Genomic DNA, 21,213 nt, shown 5'->3' on the forward strand with positions numbered 1-21,213 from the left:
GATCTATGAGAATAAATAAGAATTACACAGGATGAGGAAGTATAGATAGTTAGCTAACTGCATCAATGGAAGGAATAGCCACACCGATGAGATTTTATAGTATTGTTAAAAAGTGTGTTCACATACGTCATTTCATTTGATCTAAATCCTGTGAGGTAGCTAACACTAATATAATTATTGCCATTTTAAAGATGAGGAACTGAGGCTCATTATAAGCTCAGGGATTTGTCCAAGGTCATATGAAGAGTAAGTGGCAGAACCAGAAATTAAACCTAGGTCTCCTGATACTAAGTCAAGTGCTTTTTCTATGACACCAGGACATCTCTATGAAACTGTCTCTGCTGAAAAGTTTGTTCATATGGCTATGAAAGAGTTCCCGATATGCTTCAGTTTCAAAAGCCATTTTGAGAATTCTGCCTGTGGTACTCAAAGAGAACATATTCACAAAGAGAACTACACTGGAAGTCAGGTCACCTGGGTTCTGGTCCTGGGGCTTACACTGACTGTCCCTGTGATCTAGGCTGCCTCTTCATCTCTCTGGTCCCAGGTTTCCTCATGAGTAAAAAGTGAGTGATAATGATACTGTCCTGTTTATAAAAGAGGATTGTTGGGACCAAATGAGACATATGGGACTGCTTTTTAACTATAAAGTACTATATAAATATCAGTCACTTTTCTACTTTCCTACCACATGAAGTCTCAGAGAAAAAAGACCGTCAAGGTCCTTTCCAGCTTTAATATTCCATGAGTATATAATGATAATTCACAATTATACGGCACTTTGACAATGTGATTTTGAGTAAATGAGAAGGCTGCTCTGATTTAGTCAAGGGTATGAATTATAAAAGTTTTGATTTCATATATCCAGTCACCCACTCTCTGGTTTAATCCAGATTACTTTTCATTGCAAGGTAACAGAAATATTTGTCAGCCCTCTTTGTGAAGGGGTTAGGATAATATGAGGGCAGCAGAGGGTGACTGAAAATGTCCCGGAATTGCAATTAGGAGTGTCATTTCAGTTTTTCACTAGGGAAATGAACGTCATTTCACGTTAACTTAAATTTCCTACTTGGTTTGTCTTTAAACTTGATTTTAATCTGTGACTTAACAAAAGGAGTTACTGCAAGGTAAGTAGATTAGTGTTCAACATCTTCAATTAGAAACTTCTTTAGTAAATAATGTTTTAATACCTGAACTTCATACAAGCAAATTTTAACTTCCTCCTTCAGATGTGAACATTGAACGGTGTTAAAGATCTCTCTCAAGCCACATACATTTAAACATATACTACAAAGTATATTTGTAGCCTTTTATCTTTTTAGTAACGATACCTTCCTTCACATTTAAGCAATAGTATAGGTGTACAAATTTGCCCACCTTCACTGTGGAAACTACACAAAAAGACCCTATGCATTAAAATGTACTTGTAGCACAAATTAGCTTCTCTCCTACATTGTTTACTACGGAATCTTATATTATTCCAGCCATCTTAATTTAAGATCTAAAGGTCTCATAGAACTAAGGATGCTTATGAAAGAGGAGAAAAAAAATCTTATTTACAAACAGTTAACTTCAATCTCTGTACCTCTTGTTTCGGGTCATGACACTGTAACAGCCTCACTACCATTAACTCATCTTTTTATGAGTTATGAGAAAAATCATTCATGAGCACTACAAAGATACTAAAATTAGACTGAAATTCTGGTGCAGTGGAAAGAGCACTGAATTGGAAGCTAGACCTAGGGGTCTAGTCCTGGTTAGACCTCTCACCGCCTTCGTGACCTTCTCTAAGAGACATCTTGCTGTTTCTTCATATGTAAAATGAGGAGCTGGGATTAGATGACCTCTTAAGATTCTTTGGCATTCTAAAACTTCATAATTCTATGATCTATCTCATTCATATGGTGTCCAAGACAGTCCTCCCCTCCTCCCACTATATTTTGATGTACACTGTTAGAAGCAAAGATAACAAGAAAAAGAAAATGGGACTTTTACCGCTGAGTTGACTTGAAATGAAGTTATAAAATTATTATTTTTTAAAATGTTTCCTCCTAAACCCTTTTGTTTCTTTCTAACAGCTTTTCCATATGAGGCTTAACTGCTTGGAACGGATTGATATTGATCTGATAGAGAAGCAGAGACCAAACCCACTTCATGAATGCTGTCTAACTTACAAAGGGGTATCTGTTAAGTGACAGAGTTACAATCATTCCTCACCTGGACTGGACTAGAACCAGTAAGTTATTTGTGTATGACACTATATACTTTACTTTTTTCATGAATGCCACTCAAATCTTCATGTTGTATTGTGATTTCAAAGAGCCATTAATTACAAGTAGAATATTCTCCAGAAAGAATTCTTGCTGGAGTAGAACTTTATACACCAAATTCCTCAAATGCATACTTCTCACATTAAATATATATTTTTTTCTTCCATCAGTTCCCCTGACACCTTCATTACAAAACAAAGATTATGGTTTACCCAGACCCTCAGCAACCTGATTGATCTCCGAGATTCTCACTTCCTATTTACTAAAGAAAAGTAATAATGTTAATGATAGGTGTCAAAGTTAACTGGACCATGGCTTTCTCAAAATTCCTCCCTTTCTCTGTCCCTCCAACAAATTCCTTCCAGGTCCTGAGAAGCAATGACCAGAGAGCACTGAGGCTGCAGATGGAGATAATACGCGAGTGACTGACAGGTGCTATTTTTAGGTTTGGGACTTAGACAACCAGGAAGCTGCTGTTGTCTCAGTTCACTCCTGTGACTCTTCACGGGGTTGAGGCTGTGCTGGAAAGCCTTTTAATTCTAAGCACAAAGGACACAGAAAAGAAGCAGAGGGAAGGGAAGCAGAGGCAGCTGGGTGTTGTGCATGTGGGACAGATGTGGTGTGTAAAATGGTGAGCTCTAATGAACTCTCTCCTCATCAAGCCAGAACAATCAGCTGGTTGGTCCTTTAATTTAACCCTTTGTCTGCCTCAGGCAAAGATAAAACAACTCTGCTTACCGAGGTTCTGTTAGCAATGACATTAACATTTCAAGTCAGACCAAAAAAGTAGCAGAAGTTGAAGAACATGACAGGGGAGGAGTGCTTTTCCCTTGGATTTTCTCCTTAGAATATTCTGTTCCCCAAGTTCACTATTCTTTATGTCACTGAAAGATTTTCCTGAGAAGTAAGCACTGGATTCTTCTTGAGAAAGATACCATCTCACAATGGGATATTCCAGAAGCAAACAGATGCACACAAACACATATACTAAATACATCCAGAATTCAATACTTTACAAAACAAACTAAACTACAAGAATGCAATTCAGAAACTACCAGCAGACTGACCAAGTTTCAAAGTGACTGGAAGCCCTAAGATATGTCCAGTTAGCCAAGATGTAGATAGGCACATGTTGGCCCTGGACTGTTCATTCCATACTTAAATGTATGGAATGGGAAGATTTAACATTCCCAGGTGATTTGTCATTTCGCTATTAACAAAAGCACTATATACCAATTCAGAAAGAAAGGACTTATAGTACTGAAAGTGAACTATCATGTTGAAAGTGAATATGCTAAAAATTTAGGAAATCTGAACTAAAAATCACTTTGTAGGGTACATTTAGGAAAAGAAATTATATTTCAAAGTATTGAGAGTTTGAATCCAAGATAAAATGATGGGTGTGCTAGAAGGCAGTCAAACTGTAGGTGCAGCTGGAAAACAGCCAGCATTTAGACTAGTATACTGGAGGTGACTGGAGGGGTTTGACCTAATTAAAAATAAAGAGTCATATAAGAAATGGTTTTATTAGGAAAAAAAAAGTAGTGTACAAGTAGGTCATTACTGTAATTTACACATTTGTTGGCCACTTTATATTAAAATGTGATACATGTTTTAAACTTCTAAAGAAGTTACTGGCATTTTTCCTATTCTGATTTGTGACTCAGGGAAGGAATATTTTGATAGTAGAGAAAACTGACCCAATATTACCCTTCAGTTTCTCTTCATGACTACATTTAATCACTTAGTAGTCTAGCACTAGTAAAAAAATGGACACTACACTTTTTCAGGGAGTGCTTTTTCTGAAAGACAGGCGGCCTCCAGCCCACGAATCAGGTATCTGTACACCAAACAGGTATATTTTAAAATCATCTATTATCCCTTAAGTCTTGCATTATTGTTACCTAGTAGTAGTTAAATAAACATAAAAATAAAAATCTGTACCCCTAATAAAACCTCCGAAAGTCTAATCTCTTCTCTTCCCCCTCCATTTAGTTGTGCAATTCCAAGCTAACGTCTGGTATGCCGTTGTGATGGCCAGTCTCTGTGAATTCCTCCCAGTCTCTGCTATCAAACTGAGACAACGACATCAAGGTAGAGTCTATCATAGGATTCCCTGAAGCACAAAATGAGGAGCAGACTGAGCAAACACGACCCAGGAAGGCACCAGTTGAACCAAGACAATTCTGCAAAAATAAAACAAAACAAAATTTGTAGTTAAAAAAAAATCCAGGTAATACACTAGCAAAATGTCAGCTACAGTTCCACAGAAATCTACTCAGCACTTAAAAAAGCAGTTAAAACAAAACTTACCTGACAGGCTGGAAACAGCTTACAATAAGTACTGACAGTCTGGCTTGTGACTGAATGATATACAACACAGATTCTGGGGCTTTGCTGTGTAGTTCTTTTAGTCAACATTATTGATGACTTTTCACAGCTGACTTTAGGAGCAAAAAAAATCTATCACCTTCAAAGGAAAACAAATATGCCTCCTACTGTGTTCCCAAATGGAGTCTCCCTCTCCCCAAAAATCTCTACCCAGGAGATAAATAACTAAGTGTGCTCGATTTTGAGATGTGAGAGCTATACTGCTACGGGTAGGAAATTAAATCCTAGTATAAATTTTTATTATACATTTAAAACCATTAAAAACAAATAATCTAATAAATATACAAAATAAGGAGTAAAATCCTACATAAAATCTATCAAATCAAACAAATTAAACTACAAAGCAAAAAAAAAATGCTTTGTACTGTGTTCTGTTCTGTGACCCCAAAGTTTTGGCTCCTGGGCTAGTTTTATGCAGGACAACCCGGTGCCAGAATAAATTTTTAAGTGCTATCTTAAAATTTAATCTTTTAACCTAACCCTTTTTCTGCCCCAGCATTAATATGTTAAAGATCTATTTCTGGTGGGTTCCAAAGTTCTCCTTCTTAGCTTAAATCAGGAGTGCCCAATAGGCTGACCACTGGCTGGTAAGTGCCACCTCAGCCTCTCACTTCCATTTCAAGCCAAAGCATGGAGAGGGTGGAGCTGGGAAGGTGGGTAGAGAAGAGTAGAAAGAACTGAGTCTATTCTGCCCTCCTGCAGCATCTCCTTTCCCCCTCTCTATCCTTTGTACTGAGCTCTCTTCTGAATCTCAGTTGAGAGTGGGACTCTGGGTGAAGTACCCTGAAAAGTTGCATCAGTAATTAAGGTGGGACTTTCTTTTACTGTTTTTTCTTTTAGTACTTATTTAATTGAGTGCCCTTGAAGAGTCTGGCCTTTGTTTCTTTGACTGGATCAGGAGTTGTTGACTTGTATATGGTGGTACTAGGGGTTAACTTTCCCACACCCTAAATGGGATTTTTCACTGTTCTTGGTTTGAGTGCTTCTCAGCATGGAGGTAGTAATCAAGTGCCCCAGGGCCCTGAGATGGGTACGTAAGATCCAAGGTTGGCGTTTGACTTTTGGGGCACACTCATGGAAGGAGTGTTGAGATTCTGGGCAAGCCATAACTGCCTCCCGGCTTTGCTTAACCCAGCCCAATTGGTTATTTGGTACCTATGAATTGTGATTTAGTCTGTTTATACTGTCTCTGTTGGTAATTTGTTTGTGTTTGTTTTGAAGTTCAGGGTGCTGGCTTTTCCTCCTGAGCTAAGTGAATGATATTTACATCTTTAATTAGAGTGAGATTGTTAACCCCTTAAAATTTGCTTTCCTTAGTAAAGCAGGTCAAAGAACCTGTGTTAGCGGCCTTCTGCGTGCTAGTTGTTCTTGCTTTTACACAGCCACGCTAGCTTCTAGCAGATTGTTGCTACAAAAGTTTATTTATTTGGAAATGAAAACAAATAAAGCCAACAACCAGGAGAATATACACAAAAGCTACAATAAAGTAAATGAAACAACACTGTGGTCAGCAACAGAACTCCTACGGAATGCCAGGATCAATTTTGTTTCTAGACAGATGATAAAGCACACTCCTCCCCTCTAGAAAGAGAGCTGGTAGACTCCAGGCACAGAATGTTAAATTTCCTTTTAGATGTGGTCTCTGCACTGATTAGTTTTACTTAAATGCTTTTCTTTGTTACAGTGGGATTGGGAGACATAATATGGAAAACAAAAAGAGAAATACAATGCTTCCCCCCCTCCCCTTTTAAAGTAATGCAAACAGTTGCATCTAAAAACACTTTACCTCCAATGTACTGGAGAAACTTAGCCATTTAAAACTGCATGTAGTATTTTACTTCAGTAGTTCTGCAGAATTCTAAATCCTGCCTCAGTTTCCAGTAGTTATATTAAGAAACTCAGCACTGCTGCCTCAGATGAATCCAGAATTCATATGGCTAAAAAAAGCAATTTATGCTTAAGAATGAAAAATACAATTAGGAGCTTAAAATCAAGCTGCAGGGAGCTTCTCTCTAGCTTATGTTTAGCATACTTTGTAGACCCATACTTTTCCTCATTTTTGAAGCAGATATGTTATCTCACAGGTTGACAGTATAGGTCATCCTCTAGCTGAAGGTTTTCTAACACAAAGACTTACATTTTCAACGCTCCTTTCACGGAAAGTTGTATTCCAGGCTTTTCCTGATTTGACTATATGATGAATATTTTAAAAGGTCATTCTGACCTTACGAAATCCTGCATGTTTTCTGATTATTACCTCAAAATGGAACAACTTGTCAATTTTCACTAACGCAAGGATGGGTCATTAATTAAGGTGAATTGGGAATATGTTCAAAGTGCTTTATTTCTGACATACGAATAAAAATGTTGCCAATTTCATATTGTTGAAACCAGGAAAAGCACATATTCAGACTTGGTAATAGGCAAACACTTTATCAAAAATAAAAATTCACCTTAGTTATTGATTTGTCCTCATAGTGCATATAACCTGAGTTTTTTAAAAACAACAACCTAGGGGCAGCTAGGTGGCGCAGTTGAGTAGAGCACCGGCCCTGGAGTCAGGAGGACCTGAATTCAAATGTGGCCTCGGACACTTGACACATTTACTAGCTGTGTGACCTTGGGCAAGTCACTTAACCCCAATTGCCCTGTCAAAAAGCAAAAAAAACAAAAACAAAAAAAATAACAACCTCAAAACAAGCAAAAAGAAGTAACACGAAGGCACTGTTTTTCCAAGTATATATTGTGACTTCAGGGCAATGTGTGGCATTCCTGAGAATCCCAGGTGCTCTGATTCAGACAGTTCAGAGGCTCAAAAGGATTTGTTCAAGGCCACAAAGGTAGCTAGTGGCAGAGCTAGGTCTTGAATCCAGGTCACCCAAATCATATGATCTTTCTGTGACATCATAGCTGTTTCTCAGGTTCCAAACGAGAACTGAGACTGCAGACTTCTGCTCAAATCCTAAGACATCTCATCCCTCTCAGTTAGAGACCTTTCAACCTTTGCTACTCCAGTCATCTCACTGATACAGGTATTCCCTCCATGGGTGAAGATCACAACCCACCAGCACCTGAATATCCTGTGCCAGTCTTGTTTATACGCTCCCATAAATACATCACAGGGGCCCTACCAATATGCCAAGAGCCTTCCTCGAATTCTCTTGATGGTTTATGCAAGCTGTCCATTAGTTAATTATTCCTCACTTTAACCATGTGACTAGCCCACCCCCTTTTGAGACTAGGTCTTCCTATCTTGCCCAGGCTGGCTATTCAGTGACCACTCCTAAGCCCAATCCCACTATTTATAGTTATACAGCTTCTAAGCCAGGCTGGCTTGCCCTGCTATATTAGGCAGCCTGGTTGCTCCCTTCCCCTTTGAACTCACCATATTGGTAGTGGGCTTAGTGCTGCTCAGACCTCCCAAGCTCAAGCAATCCACCAATCAACCTCCTCATGAACAGGGATTACAGGAATGGGCCACCACATCTTGCCCCATCTTTTTTGAACATATAATTTCTTTGATGACATCCTTTTTATGTTGCCTCTCTTATGTAATTCTGTGTAATGTGTTGTAGCCTGCTCCAATCCATCACATACCTCTCCACTGTGTTTCATTTTTCACAAACTAATATTCCATGACAGCCATATAATATCACTGGAAGAATATTGGTGTTAAAAAGATGGGACTTTTGTTTCAGGCAAAAAACTTGGGATCAGTAAAAACTGCATAGTTTCCCAAAGACAATCCTTCAATTTGAAGCCCAGCTCACTGTTCCTTTGCAGTCTGTCCCAGAAATATATATTAGTGGACAAGCCCTACAGGTTTGACCATACAACTGTGTATCAGTCTGAAAAGGCATTTATTTCTTCATTCTCTGAATTTTTCCTGTGTGAACAGATAAGCTAAACTCTTTTGAGTGATGATGAATATCATTTGGTAAGCTCTTCAATGTTCTAGAATTTGGTGCAATGCTAATTGCAAATAGGAGCATCTGAAAGCCTTCATCCAACTATAAGGAAGTGCCCCCCCCACCCCAATTTGGACTTGGCACTGGATGTCTCTGGAACAGTGGCAAACATCTGATGACCACGTCTCCCTGTTTTAAGCCTCACTTGATATTACTAATTTTGAAACGATATCCATTAATAATAACAACTCACACTTATATAGTGCTTTAATTTTTTTACAAGGTACTTTCCTTTCGATAACATGATGAGGCAGGTGGTACAAGTACCATTATGCTGAAGATGGTAAAGAACCAGATTCAGAGAGCAGGTACCAAAGCTAGGAACAGAATTCAGATCTCTTAGCACAAAGTCCACTGGCTCTTTCCGTAATATCTGCTGCCTCCTTTAAATAACTAATCTATCTGGGTACCTGGAAAGCTCTAATTTTAAGGGAGATGGGTCTAACAAAAATTATCAGAGTAACATTCCAAATGAAATTTAACTTACCACAGCTTAGGGCACATGGTAATATGCAGGGATGAAAGGTACAGGGGTACTAATAGGCTTTATTTATCTCAGAAAATACAGATGCTTAGTTTTCCCTTATAGACCTTAGTACTATAAGACATGGACATATTATCTATCAAAATTTCCTTATTTTATTCTTTTAAAAATAGATTTAGGTTCCAATTTTTACCTTTAAAGTTAGGACACCTTTCTTATACACCTGTCCTGAGCTACCTTCTAAAGATGATTTGATTCCTGGTGAATGAGGATGATATCTAAGACTCCTTTTGACTAAGAATCTATGAAAATGAAGTTATGGGCCAGCATCTTACAGTACATCATGCTGCTTCTGTGTACATTCCTGCAGAAGATAAAGTATTCTTTTAGATTGCTGTTTAGCTTTAAATTCCCAAAAACATCTTTTTGTTGACCAAATGACTACATTATAAGTAGGAGCGTGTTGGTAAATATTTAACAAGCAGCTCTTGGTGAGTGGCGGAGGTGGGGGGGCCCGGGGAGAAGAGGGAAATGTGCCCACAATACACTTTTAAGTTTAATCTGCATTACAGAATTAACATTTGCTCCCTTAATTTAAATAGAGACAATCAACAAAACAATAAATCAAGCCCTGATTTGTAGTGTATGCTGATTACTCAGGTGTGAAACCTTCTGAAGAAGGAAATGGCAAACCACTCCAGTACCTTTGCCAAGAAAACACCAAAAGGGATCACGAAGAGTCAGCCACGACTGAAATGACTGAACAACAACAACAAAGCTCACACTAAAAATTTAACAGTCAGCTCTTCAGCTGGTTTGAGTTGGACCCAGCACACCTTCGATTTTAAGTCCCCAAGTCCTGGGAAACAGCATGGAGCTACACGGGGTATACAGGAGCCCAGGGAATGCTAGAGTTGGAAAAGATCTTGAAGATCATTTAGTCCAGAGGTTTCCAACATTTAGAGTGGAGCCTGAAATGGATTAAAACGTAGTTGGGAAATTTATAACAAGATAAATAAAAACACGAGAGAATATAATGTTAATATGAGGTTTTCTAAGTCAACATGTAGTCACAGGGATCCTCCAGTGGAGTTTAGGGGCCAGCCCCCTGTTTCCATCTGAGCCTGCCACCCCCAAGCTAGTCTAATGCCCTCACATTTTTCAAATGCCAAAGCAGAGTCTTAGATGAGAAGTGAGGTCCCCTGGTGCCTAATTCATTCGGTACTCCTTCCATTGCACCAACTTATTACAAGAAATCGGCAATGTTAATTTTCTGGGCTGCTATACTTGATTCTTCCAAGGCCCCCCAAGAAGTTCGTAAAATTCATGCTCTAGTGAAGGGGAAAAATGGGTTTACAATTTTAACCGTAAGCCTGTTACAAGGTCTTCTAAAGAAAAATAAAAAAGTGCCAGGCTTGTCTTCCAGCTGCATTTTGCTACCTCTATTATTACTTGTAAATCTGAATCCATGTTGACTTCTTAGGTCTTAATAGTTATTTCTTAACCATAATGGTTCTTCTAAAAAGCAGATACTGCTGCACAGCTGACTCTGCTGAGGCAGCCAGTAGCATAGAGGAGAGAGGGCTGGAATTGGAATGAAGAAGATCAGAATCCAAATCCTGCCACTGACTCTAAGCAGCTGGGTCACCCTGGGCAAGTCAATTAACCTTTCTCAGCCTCAGTTTCCTCATCTGTGAGATGGGGATAATAATAGTACCCATCTGAAAGGTTTGTTATGAGAATGAAAGATAATATATGTAAAGTGTTTTGCAAACCTGAAAGTGATAGGTGAAAGCAACTACTAATTATTTCTATTACTACTACCCCCACCACTACTGTGCTGTCAGAAAAAGCACTCACTCTAGGGTCATCTCACACAGCATCAAAAACAAACCCAAACCTCAGAACTGTCTCAGTAAAGAAGCAGGTGAAACACTGGCCCTCCTACCTGGAGTCTGAATGAATTTAGCTTGGCTTTTAAGCATATTAAAGAGATCACCTGGAAAAACAAAGCAGTGAGCCTAACTCACCTGTAGCAAAGTATAATTTTAAATGCAAGGGGAAAAAAATCACCTGAAAAATTTTTGCCAAATAGAAGTGGAAAAGATGCTACCAAGAAATTTTTCCCCACTTTCCCCCCTTTTTAGATCAAGTATTACTCAACAGTCTATGGTAAAGATAATCGAAACTGCACATGTCTCTATAATATGCAGAGTTCCTTAAGGTCTCTGTAGACTCTGCTAGGGCCTAAGGTTTCTGTCAAAGGCACTGGCAGAATAGTCTACAAATTTTCACAGGGTAAGCACTGACAAGTCAGTTTGCCTTAGAGGCAGGAGGAAAGGGAAATCTAAATTTAAAGTACCCCCCTTTTTAGTGACCTGGATGACTCGTGGTTGTAAGGCAATGTGGACCAGTACAAAGAGCCAAATATTTGGAGTCTCCAAGACTGTTTTCTAATTTGAGAAAAGGGGATAATCCTTTCACTCCAGACCTCGCAGGACTGATATAATGAAAAAGATTTCATAAATGCTAAAGTTGTAAGTGCTGTATGTAAGTTCTTATTCTTGCTCTGGAGTGGGAAGGGAAAGAGTTTCAAGAGAGCTGACCCAACTTACCATGTGACTCTAAACAAGCCAGACTCTCAGCTTCAACTTTCCAACCTATGAAATGCAGTAATGATAGTTCACAGGGTTCTATTGGGGGAATTGAATGACAGACCTTAACGCTTTCATAATTGTGAGTTGATATCAACCGCAAATGAAGCAATCATCTTCTTAAAGGATTCTCCAATTCATCATTTGACTTCTTTTTCTTCTGATAAGCCAAACGTTCTTTCCCTACTACTTGATTCTAGATTCAAGTTTTCTGGAGATGTATGTCCCCAATCGAGATATGTGTCTGGCCTTAATTTTGTCTAGACTTTAAGATCAAAAGGCAGAGAACAGAAAGTGTTTTTAAATACATAGGTAAGCATTACCCCTTCTTCCTCAGCATATTTTTAGGTTTCACAATTGAAGATGCAACAGTGAAGACTACAAGAGTAGGCTCTTCATTTGATAACAACCATGAAGTAGCTTAGCTATTTTCAGGGTCTGTTGCTCAGGGCTATAATCTGACAAAATATTCAAACATCACATGGTTCTTCACTTGAAATTCCACAATGGAAATCAGTCAGAATGGGAAGACTTTGTAGACTAATATGGTGAAGTTAAAGCAAAAAACTGGGTGGCAACTTTCACTTTTTCTTTATGTGTGTGTCTCGTTAAAATTCTAACCATACAAAGAACCTCTAAGGGCTTCATGCTTCCCTTTTCCCAAACAACTGGGTCTAGTGAGGCTATTTTTCCCTTAGGGGAATACTGGTTTCCAGGATGGTCCAGTTTCCTAATATTATTTTCCTTCATGTGAATCATCAAGCTTAAAACGTTTATCTAGGTTAAAATTCATTTTGAATTACTCATTTAAAGAAAAAAATCTAGTTTGTTTTTAGTTATATTTAGCAAGTCAAATATTGCCTGGTTAGTTCTTGCTACCTGGTAAAGCCTACTCAATAAGCAGATATGGGGATTTTCCTCAATTGCAGATCTGACCACATTTCCTACTCAATAAACTCCCATGACTTCCTACTGCCTCTAGGATAAAATCGAAATTCTTTTGTCTGGCTTTTTAAGCCCTTTGCCATCTGGCCCTAATACATTTTTCTAGCTTTACAGTACATTACTACGCTTCCTGAACTCCATGTTTCAACCAAAGTTGTCTCTCTGTTTGTCTCTCTGTTTGTCACACATGATATTCCATTTTCCACCTCTAGTTTTTGTGCTGGCTATCTCTCATTCCTGGAATTCACTTCTCTTTACTTTCATTTCTAGAACCCCTCTGTTCCTGCAAGACTCTCAGATCAAAGCACCACCTTCTAAATAAAGCCTTTACCAATCTCCCCAGTGCTAGTACCCCTCCCCCAACAACCTTGTATTTATTATGGAATAAATCTATATAATCTGCATAAATTTATATATACATATGTTATCTCCTCTATTAGAATGCAAACATTAAGATCAAGGATTGTTTCATTCTTTTTATCACCAATGCCTAAGCACAGGGCCTGGACCATAGAAGTAGTTCAAAAGAAAATCCTTGTGAATTAACTGACGCATTGACAAAATCTGTTATTGAGTTTTATCAATATGTTCTCTAGGTGCTACACTCAATATGCCAGCAAATTTGGAAAACTCACCAGTGACCACTGGATTGGAAGAGTCCGGTTTACATTCTAATCCTAAAGAAGGACAATGTGAAGGAATGCTCAAATTACTGAATTACTGCACTCATTCCACATGCTAGCAAAGCTAAGCTTAAGATTCTGCAAGCTAGGCTTCAGTGATATAAGAACCAAGAATTACCAGAAGAGCAGGCTGATTTTCAAAGAGACAGAGGAACTAGAGACAAAATTGCCAACATTCGCTAGATTATGGAGAAAGCAAAGGAGTTCCAGAAAAACATCTACTTCTACTTCATTATCTATACTGAAGCTTTTGATTTTGTGGATCACAACAAAATGTGGCAAGTCCTCAAAGAATGGCAGTATCAGATCATCTTGTCTCCTGAAGAACTCAGCAACAGTTAGAACCAAACATGGAACAAATGATTGGTTTAAGATTGGAAAAGGAGTATGACAAGGCTGAATGTTGTCACCTTATTTAACTTACATTCGGGTACATCATGTAAAATGCCAGATTACATGAATCAGAGTTAAGGTTGCTGGGAGAAATATGAACAATCTCAGATACATAGCTGTAAGAAATGGAAGGAGGCGTTTTTTGTTTCCACAGAACTGAAGGTATACTTCTTCCTCCTCCTCCTCTACTTTATACTTATCTACTTTTATACTTATCTATGCTTTAGCATAAATCAGGCCTCAAGGTCAGTCAGGTGAGGGTTAGAGGCTTATAGCCTGCCTTTTGAGAAGGCAGTCAGAGGAACCAAGTTGAACCAGTTCAGGCTTATCTAGGGTCTGGCCTTGGTCAAGAGTCCAGGCCTACTGATTTGCATATGTTAAGGAGGGAACTCAGGGGAGTAAGGAATGTAGATGTCCTAAACTCAGAAACGTCCAGGCCTACTGATTTGCATATGTTAAAAAGGGAAAGTAGGGGAAGAAAAAGAATATCGTTTAATCCTAAACTAAGACAAGGAAAATCTAATTAACTTCACTTTTGCTTCTGTATCCTTATTATCCTACCTGTATAAACTGTATAACCTAGGAAAACTGTGTAAAAAACCAAAGACTGTAAACTAACCATAACTCTAGCAGGAGTGGAGGGAATGGTTACCTCTGCTCTTCTGGCCCTGTCTTGGGAGCCTTGTGATTTTACCGCCCTTCAAAGGGGCCATCACTTGGGTCCTCCTAGGGTCTGACCCTAGGAAGCCCTGCAGAATTAAGGGGGGCTACCACCTGGTCTTCCTCTGGGGAGTCCTGTGGTCTGCACGGCCTTCCTTAGGGGTCATCACATGGCTCTTTCTGAGGGTCCAACCCTAGGAAGTCCTGTGATTTCCCCACAACCATTCAAAGGGGCCCTCACTTGGGCCCTCCTAGGGTCTGACCCTAGGAGGCTCTGTGATCCCCGCAGAATTAAGAAGGGGTGCTTTGACCTTCCCCTGGGAGTCATGTGGTCTGCACAGCCTTCTTAGGGATAATCACGGGTTTCTTCTTCAGGACTTTGGCCCGGCCTAGGAAGTCCAGTGATCTCCAAAGCTGCATGTTCTCACAATTTGGGGAAGTCCAGTGATCCCCAAAACCATGTTTCTCACATAGCTGATACCATTTTGATGGTAGAAAGTGAAGAATTAAGAAGCTTCTTGATGAGGGTGAAAGAGGAGAGTGTAGAAGCAGCTTGAAGCTTAACATAAAAAACCTAAGATCTTGGAGACTAGTCCCATCACTTCCTGGCAAATAGAGGGAGAAGAAATGGAAGCAGTGTCAGATTTTATATTCTTGGAGTCAAAGATCACTGCAGATGGTGACTGCAGCCATGAAATTAAATGAAGCTCGCTCCTCAGAAGGAGATTCTGCTTCCTCATTTATCTTCTTTGTAGTATCTTTGGTCTTTCCTTCTCTTTGATTCCTCCTGTCTTTAAACATGTATGGATCCCTCAAAAACTCTAGTCCCATGTATCTTTTTAACTGCCAAAATTCTTGAGTAAGTATTCTATACCTTTTGCCTTCATTTCCTTGTTTCTTAATCCTTTGCACTTTGGTTTCTATTTTCACCTATACTCTACTGAAACAGATGACTCCTAATCATCATATCCAACAGCCTTCTCTGAGACTTCACTTTTCTTGACCTCTCTTAAACTTCAGATCACCTTCCTTAAGATTCTCTTCTTCCATTGGCTTCCAAGGCACTGGTTCTTCCAACAGAGTGCTGGACTTGATTTCAGCTGATCTGGCTCTTACGCAAGCACTCAAACACCAGGTCTTACTTGAGGCCTTTCCCAAGTCTCTCAAGCTTTTAGCTTCTCCCCGACCCTCAAATTATCTTATGTTATTCTGTATATATTTTATACATGCTTTATCTGTACAAGTTTTTTTTCTCCAAAGAAGGTGGGGCAGGAGCTGTCTCATTTCTGTGTTTGTCTCCCCAGAGTCTAGCATAGAACTTGGCATAAATGCTGAATGACTGAAATCCCATTTAAAATGCTTACCAGTTGTGTGAACAGAGGCAAGATACTTAACCTCTCAAAGATTTAGTTCCTCATCTACAAGATGAGGATAATCGCATCTGCAATACTTACCTCACATGATTGTTTGAAGGAAAGTGCTTTGCAAACCTAAAAGCACTATGTAAATGTAAGTTCCACCTCCCAACTCAGCCTACCCCATTTTCGGATTATTCTAATTTTGGGGCATTTTCCCTTACATTAGCCTAAATCTGCTTTTCTGAAATTTTCACCCATTGCTGCTAGGCTTACTCTTTGGGGCCAAGTCGAACATATCTAGTTTCACTTCAAGGGGACTGCCCTTCAAACTGAAGATAGCGATCATGTCTCAGAGAAGTTTTCTCTTCCCTAAGTTAAACAGCCCCAGTTCCTTTTCCAGGTAAAACATTTCCAGTTCTTTGAACCAACATTCACATGGCATGATCTTGGGGAACTTCAGCACCTTCTTTATACTCTCCAAATGATCAACAGCCTTCCTAAAATGTGGCATCCAGGACTGAAGACAATACTGCAAATGTGGTCTTGGGAAGGCACAATACAATGGAATTTTCACATCTCTAGTCTTGAATGAATGAATAAAACATTTATTAAGCACTTACTATGTGCAAAGCATAGTGCTAAACTCCAGGCACAAAACCGAAAAGCAAGACAGGCCCTGATCTCAAAGAGTTCACATTCTAATGAAGGAGACAACATATATAGACAAGCCAGAGGCTCCATGGTCCTTAAAGTGCAGCAACAAAGCAGATATTGATGCCTCTTCTTTAACATCATTTTTGAAAGGGCTCTTGGATTCATGGTCCTGGGCTGCCTCTGTTAGGGTCTGAAGGGAGATGTAGTTAAAGTGGTGGTAGTGGTTAGGCCTTCCTGGCACATGTTGCCTCCTCTCTTTCTCACAGGTACCTTGCTGCTTCAGCTAGATTTGTCCTGTGTATAGCAGCTGGATGGCATTGCTGGACTTTCTCATGGATGATAGCTGTGAGGGCTGGGCTGGAAGCAGAAATGGTGCTCTGGGGGGAAGGGCGATATTCCTCCCAGGGCTCCAGCGCCTATCCACCCGTCGTTGGCAGCTGGTCAGCAGTTATTGCTGGTAGTGATGAGGAAGGTGGTCCCCCTCTCTACCATGATTCTTCCTCTCAATGATTGCTGTAGAGGCTGGGCTGCGAGCAGGTTTGGTGGTTTGGAAGGCACTGCTACTCTCAAGGCTTTGGGGTTTGAGACTTTGGGCTTGTCCCCATTAGGGTCAAGGTGGTTGTTAGAGATCTGACTTGCTTGGTGCATGTTTCCTCCTTTCTCTTGCTTAGGGTTTCTTGCCATGTTAGCTTATATGACATTTAAGATGTTTCTTAGACGCTACGCTTCTTAATGTAACCTAAGATTACATTAGTAATCTGTTGATTTCACACAGTTGATTCATATAGGTCACTAAAATCCTCAGATCTATTTGAGTCAAACTGTTATCTAGCTAAAACTCCCACATTATGTACTTGTGAAGCTGATTTTTTAAAAAACTCAAGTATAAGACTTTACATTTATCACCATTACATTTTTTTCTTATTAGATTCAGCCCAATGTTCTAGCCTATTGAGATCTTTTCGGATCCTGATAAAAATGATAAACAGCACAGATGCTGAGGGCACTCTAGCCAACACCTTCTAAGCTCACAAAGAACCATCATAGTGGACTGCTTAGATGTGAACATTCAATCGGTTCTGAATTCACCCAGCTGGACAAGTGCTTTGGTCTATCTTGTCCCTAACAGCGTAACAGACTTTGCCAAATGCCTCAGTAAAACAGAGCTAAGCTCCATCTGCACTTTCCCTCTGGGGGTTCTCTCAGAAAAAGGGACCTTGAATGACTGCTCTTGAGGAAGCTATGCTGGCTCCCAATGATCGCTCCTTTCTTTTTACTAATGAACCTTTAATACTCTTTTCTAGAATTCCATCAGGAATGAAAGCTGAGTTCCTTTTCTTACAGTCTGCAGAGTCCATTCTTTTCTCCTTTTTTCAACCCCAGGCCGCTGCTTACCTTGGTCTCTCTCCAGTTTTCTATTATTTTTCAAAGGCCAATTAGTGACAGTGGTTCAGGGATCCCATCTAGCAGTTCTTTTAGCACCCTGGGAAGGAACTACTTCTCTGAGGTTGGCTGATAGTCTCAAAGGCAGCTAAAAAAGGATGTTCTCTTCCTTATTTGAGCATCAACTCCCTATTAGCCATTTTTATTCTGTCCTAAAGGTCATTCTCCTTTGCAGATAAGAGTGGCCTGTTCTGCTGTCAGTTACTATACCCTTCATCTCAAATAGCAGCCCAATTCTTTCTTTCATCCTCCTCCTTTTCCCAATATGGCTTAAAACAAAACAAAACAAGAAAATGCTTTCCAATTATCCTTAGCTTTCTTCGTCAACCTCAGCTCATCCTGAGCTTTATCACTCTTGACACCATTCTCACATGCTTATGCTACATTTTTTTTATTCCTCTTCCCTTGCTTCACTCTTTGGTACACATCTTAAAAAAAAACTAAATTGGTCAATGAATTCCTTGTATAACCACACTATTCTCTTTAAACAATTCCTTGTCATTGAAACTGTTTTACATTTGTTTACTTCCAGAATTTCATTTTCGGGTACCTCTCATCCCCTCTGGGCTGATTTATCCTGCTAGAATTTGAGTCTAAGGAATCCTCTCTATTCTTTGTTCGAATGCTTTGTAAATCTCTCCCAGTATCTAGGGTGAGGTCAGATTTTGTTCAGATGTCCTTTACTTCTCTATCACAACTTCTAGGCACACTCCATCTATGCTTTAAGCCATGGTCCAGATGTCATCCTCTCAGATGTCATCTTAACTGACAGTCTTCATTATCACTTTTCTTCACTGTCAACCCCTCCCAATGTCATCATTTCTAATATCTACCACTCTGCCACTCAAAGCTTCTGTCTTTCTTCTTTAGACCACTTTTCCTTTTGCTTTCGTCTCTCTTCTTTCCTATTCCCACCATTTCTTCTTTGCTTTGCTGCTGTCAAGAAATGGCTTTAAGAACATGAATCAGATAACAAGATGGTTCTATTTCTTCCCCCAGGAAGACTAACCAATTGTATCACTGTAACTATAATCTTCAAATCTTCGGTCTAGCTCAATTATTTTTATTGCTACAGTTAGTGGTAGGCCTTTTAGATTACTTTCAGGTTTCTAACTATTTAACACTATTGAGAGTGCCTGATGAGAGTGCTGGTTGAGTGGAGGCATCACACTGTACTTAGTGATAATGCTACATTTTAAAAAATACAAAATAAAGTTGATAAGAGTCATTTTTATACTTTGGTTTCTTAAATGTGCAATGATCAATCTTCCCACAGACTCAAGAACAGTGTTGCTTTTATCCTTTAGTAAGATGATTATTTATAGAAAATGTTATACCTCTGATTTTATTTTCCTCAAAGAATAGGAACTACAACACTAATTTTTGTGCTGTTTTATTTACTGTATTGACAAAAATATTGATTCTTTAAGATTTCTACTTCAATTTTTACACTTCAATAGTTATATGGCATGAATATATAAAGTTTCATCATAAAATGAATTTCTGTAGTAGTTTTTAATTCAATCCAAATTAGCTTTACACTGAATAAAAATTTTAATCTAATGTCAGGAAACAAAACTTGAATTAATTTTTTTCTCACCTCAATCTACTTGTCACTTCATTATTGTCAGTCAGCATAATGGAAATAGTTCTCCATTTTGTAAAGATGACATCTGAATATATTAACTCTCACTTATATCTAATACATCTTTCATGTTTGTAGATGTTTTCATATTACCCCCTCCCCTCCCATTAGAATGTGAGATCTTTGAGGGCAGGGATTATAGCTTCACCTTTCCTTATATCCTTGGCACATTGCCTAGCATATGGTAAAACACTTAATAAATGCTTGTTAATTGATATACTGGAAACTATTAATCAAAATATGTGTTCAAGCATTTTTCACCTAGGATACTGATTAGGTCTAATTTAAGTAACACCAAATGATAGAAAAGACAAAAAGAACCACAAAACAAACCAACATCTTGGAGATGAATTTACTTATTTTTGAGGCAAATCAACCTATTAACAGGCATTTAATTAGTAATTATTATATTCAAAGCACTGTGCTAAGCATTGAGGGCACAAAGGCAAAATTAAATAATTTATCATTTTAGCCTGTGTTAAGGAAATGTGGCACACAGAAAGTCTTCCTCAGTATCAAGCAGACTTAGGCTCAAGTCCTGACTCTATCAATCATATGACATGGGTCAAGTCATTTAACCTCTCAGAGCCCCAGATAACTCTCTAAGACTATACATTGCAGAACATTTGCCAATATTTATTGGTGGAAGGAGTCTTCTCACCAGGATTTCACTACAATGGCGATAGTTTAGGTCCTAACGAGATTTCCCTATCCTCCCCTCCAACAAAAGCTCATGTAGCAAAACACTGGAATATAGTTACCAAAATCCTAAAGCAAGAGTAAATCACAACTCTCACCCAGCCCATACCAAATAGACATTTGGTTCTCCTGGGTGAGAGAACAGGAAAATAAAGCTAACATATTACATAAGTCAATGCCGATCATTTATTTAAAGAATTCCATTTGGGGCATTTTCAAATTTATGTGTATATTCCATAACAACTGTCATATGAGCCATTTGTTATGTTAGAAACATCAACTGAATTATGATTTTTATATCATTATTCATACTTATTATCTTAAGAGTGCTTTTTTAGGCACAGAGATAAGGCACAAGAAAAAAGAGGGAGGTCATTCTGATGCTAGGAGTCACAAGATAAAAGTTCTGATCCTAGCTCTGCCACTAACTAGGTATGCAACTTTAGGCAAATCATTTCCTATATTTGGGCCTCAGTTTCCTCACCTATAAAAATAGGTTGGATTTCATGATCTTTAATATCCTTTCCAACTTAAATATTCTACAAATTTGTGTCTGGTCTCTTATACAAGTGACTCATCTAACAAGATCAGACAGAAGTGAGTGCTTTAAATTTAAGAGAAAATAACTCAAAATGTTCCAAAATCAAATGTCCCTAAAATGACAGGACTGAAGAGGATCATGGATTTAGAGCTGGAAGGGACCTAAGAGGTCATATAGCCCAATCTCCATGATTTTACAGATGAGAAAACAGTCCAGAGAGGTTTAATTGAATTGACTACAGTCAAACATGTTACTACCAGGATTCTTTCTACCTTACTCCACTGCAAAGCCTAGTAAATATGAAGTGAACAGATGATCACAGTAGGGATTTCTAATCACTACAGAGAATGTGAATTATCCTGATTAAGGTTTAAAATGGAATGTCTTCAAGTCTTTTGAATGATGACTAAAGTAACTGCCCTCCA

The 21,213-nt window shown here is 38.8% G+C and overlaps 1 protein-coding gene across 1 annotated transcript in view; it reads right to left on the reverse strand.

Annotated features, from left to right (window-relative positions):
* Positions 1–3,780: 3,780 nt before the first annotated feature.
* The window catches only part of SLC49A4 (solute carrier family 49 member 4), a 129,355-nt gene continuing 111,922 nt past the window's right edge, over positions 3,781–21,213 (reverse strand). The window contains exon 9 of the mRNA XM_036742880.1: positions 3,781–4,456. Coding sequence (XP_036598775.1) covers positions 4,341–4,456 — 116 coding nt within the window. The 3' untranslated portion in view covers positions 3,781–4,340. The remainder of the gene's footprint in view (positions 4,457–21,213) is intronic.

Source organism: Trichosurus vulpecula, chromosome 2 (assembly GCF_011100635.1).
Source record: "Trichosurus vulpecula isolate mTriVul1 chromosome 2, mTriVul1.pri, whole genome shotgun sequence".
Taxonomy (NCBI): domain Eukaryota; kingdom Metazoa; phylum Chordata; class Mammalia; order Diprotodontia; family Phalangeridae; genus Trichosurus; species Trichosurus vulpecula.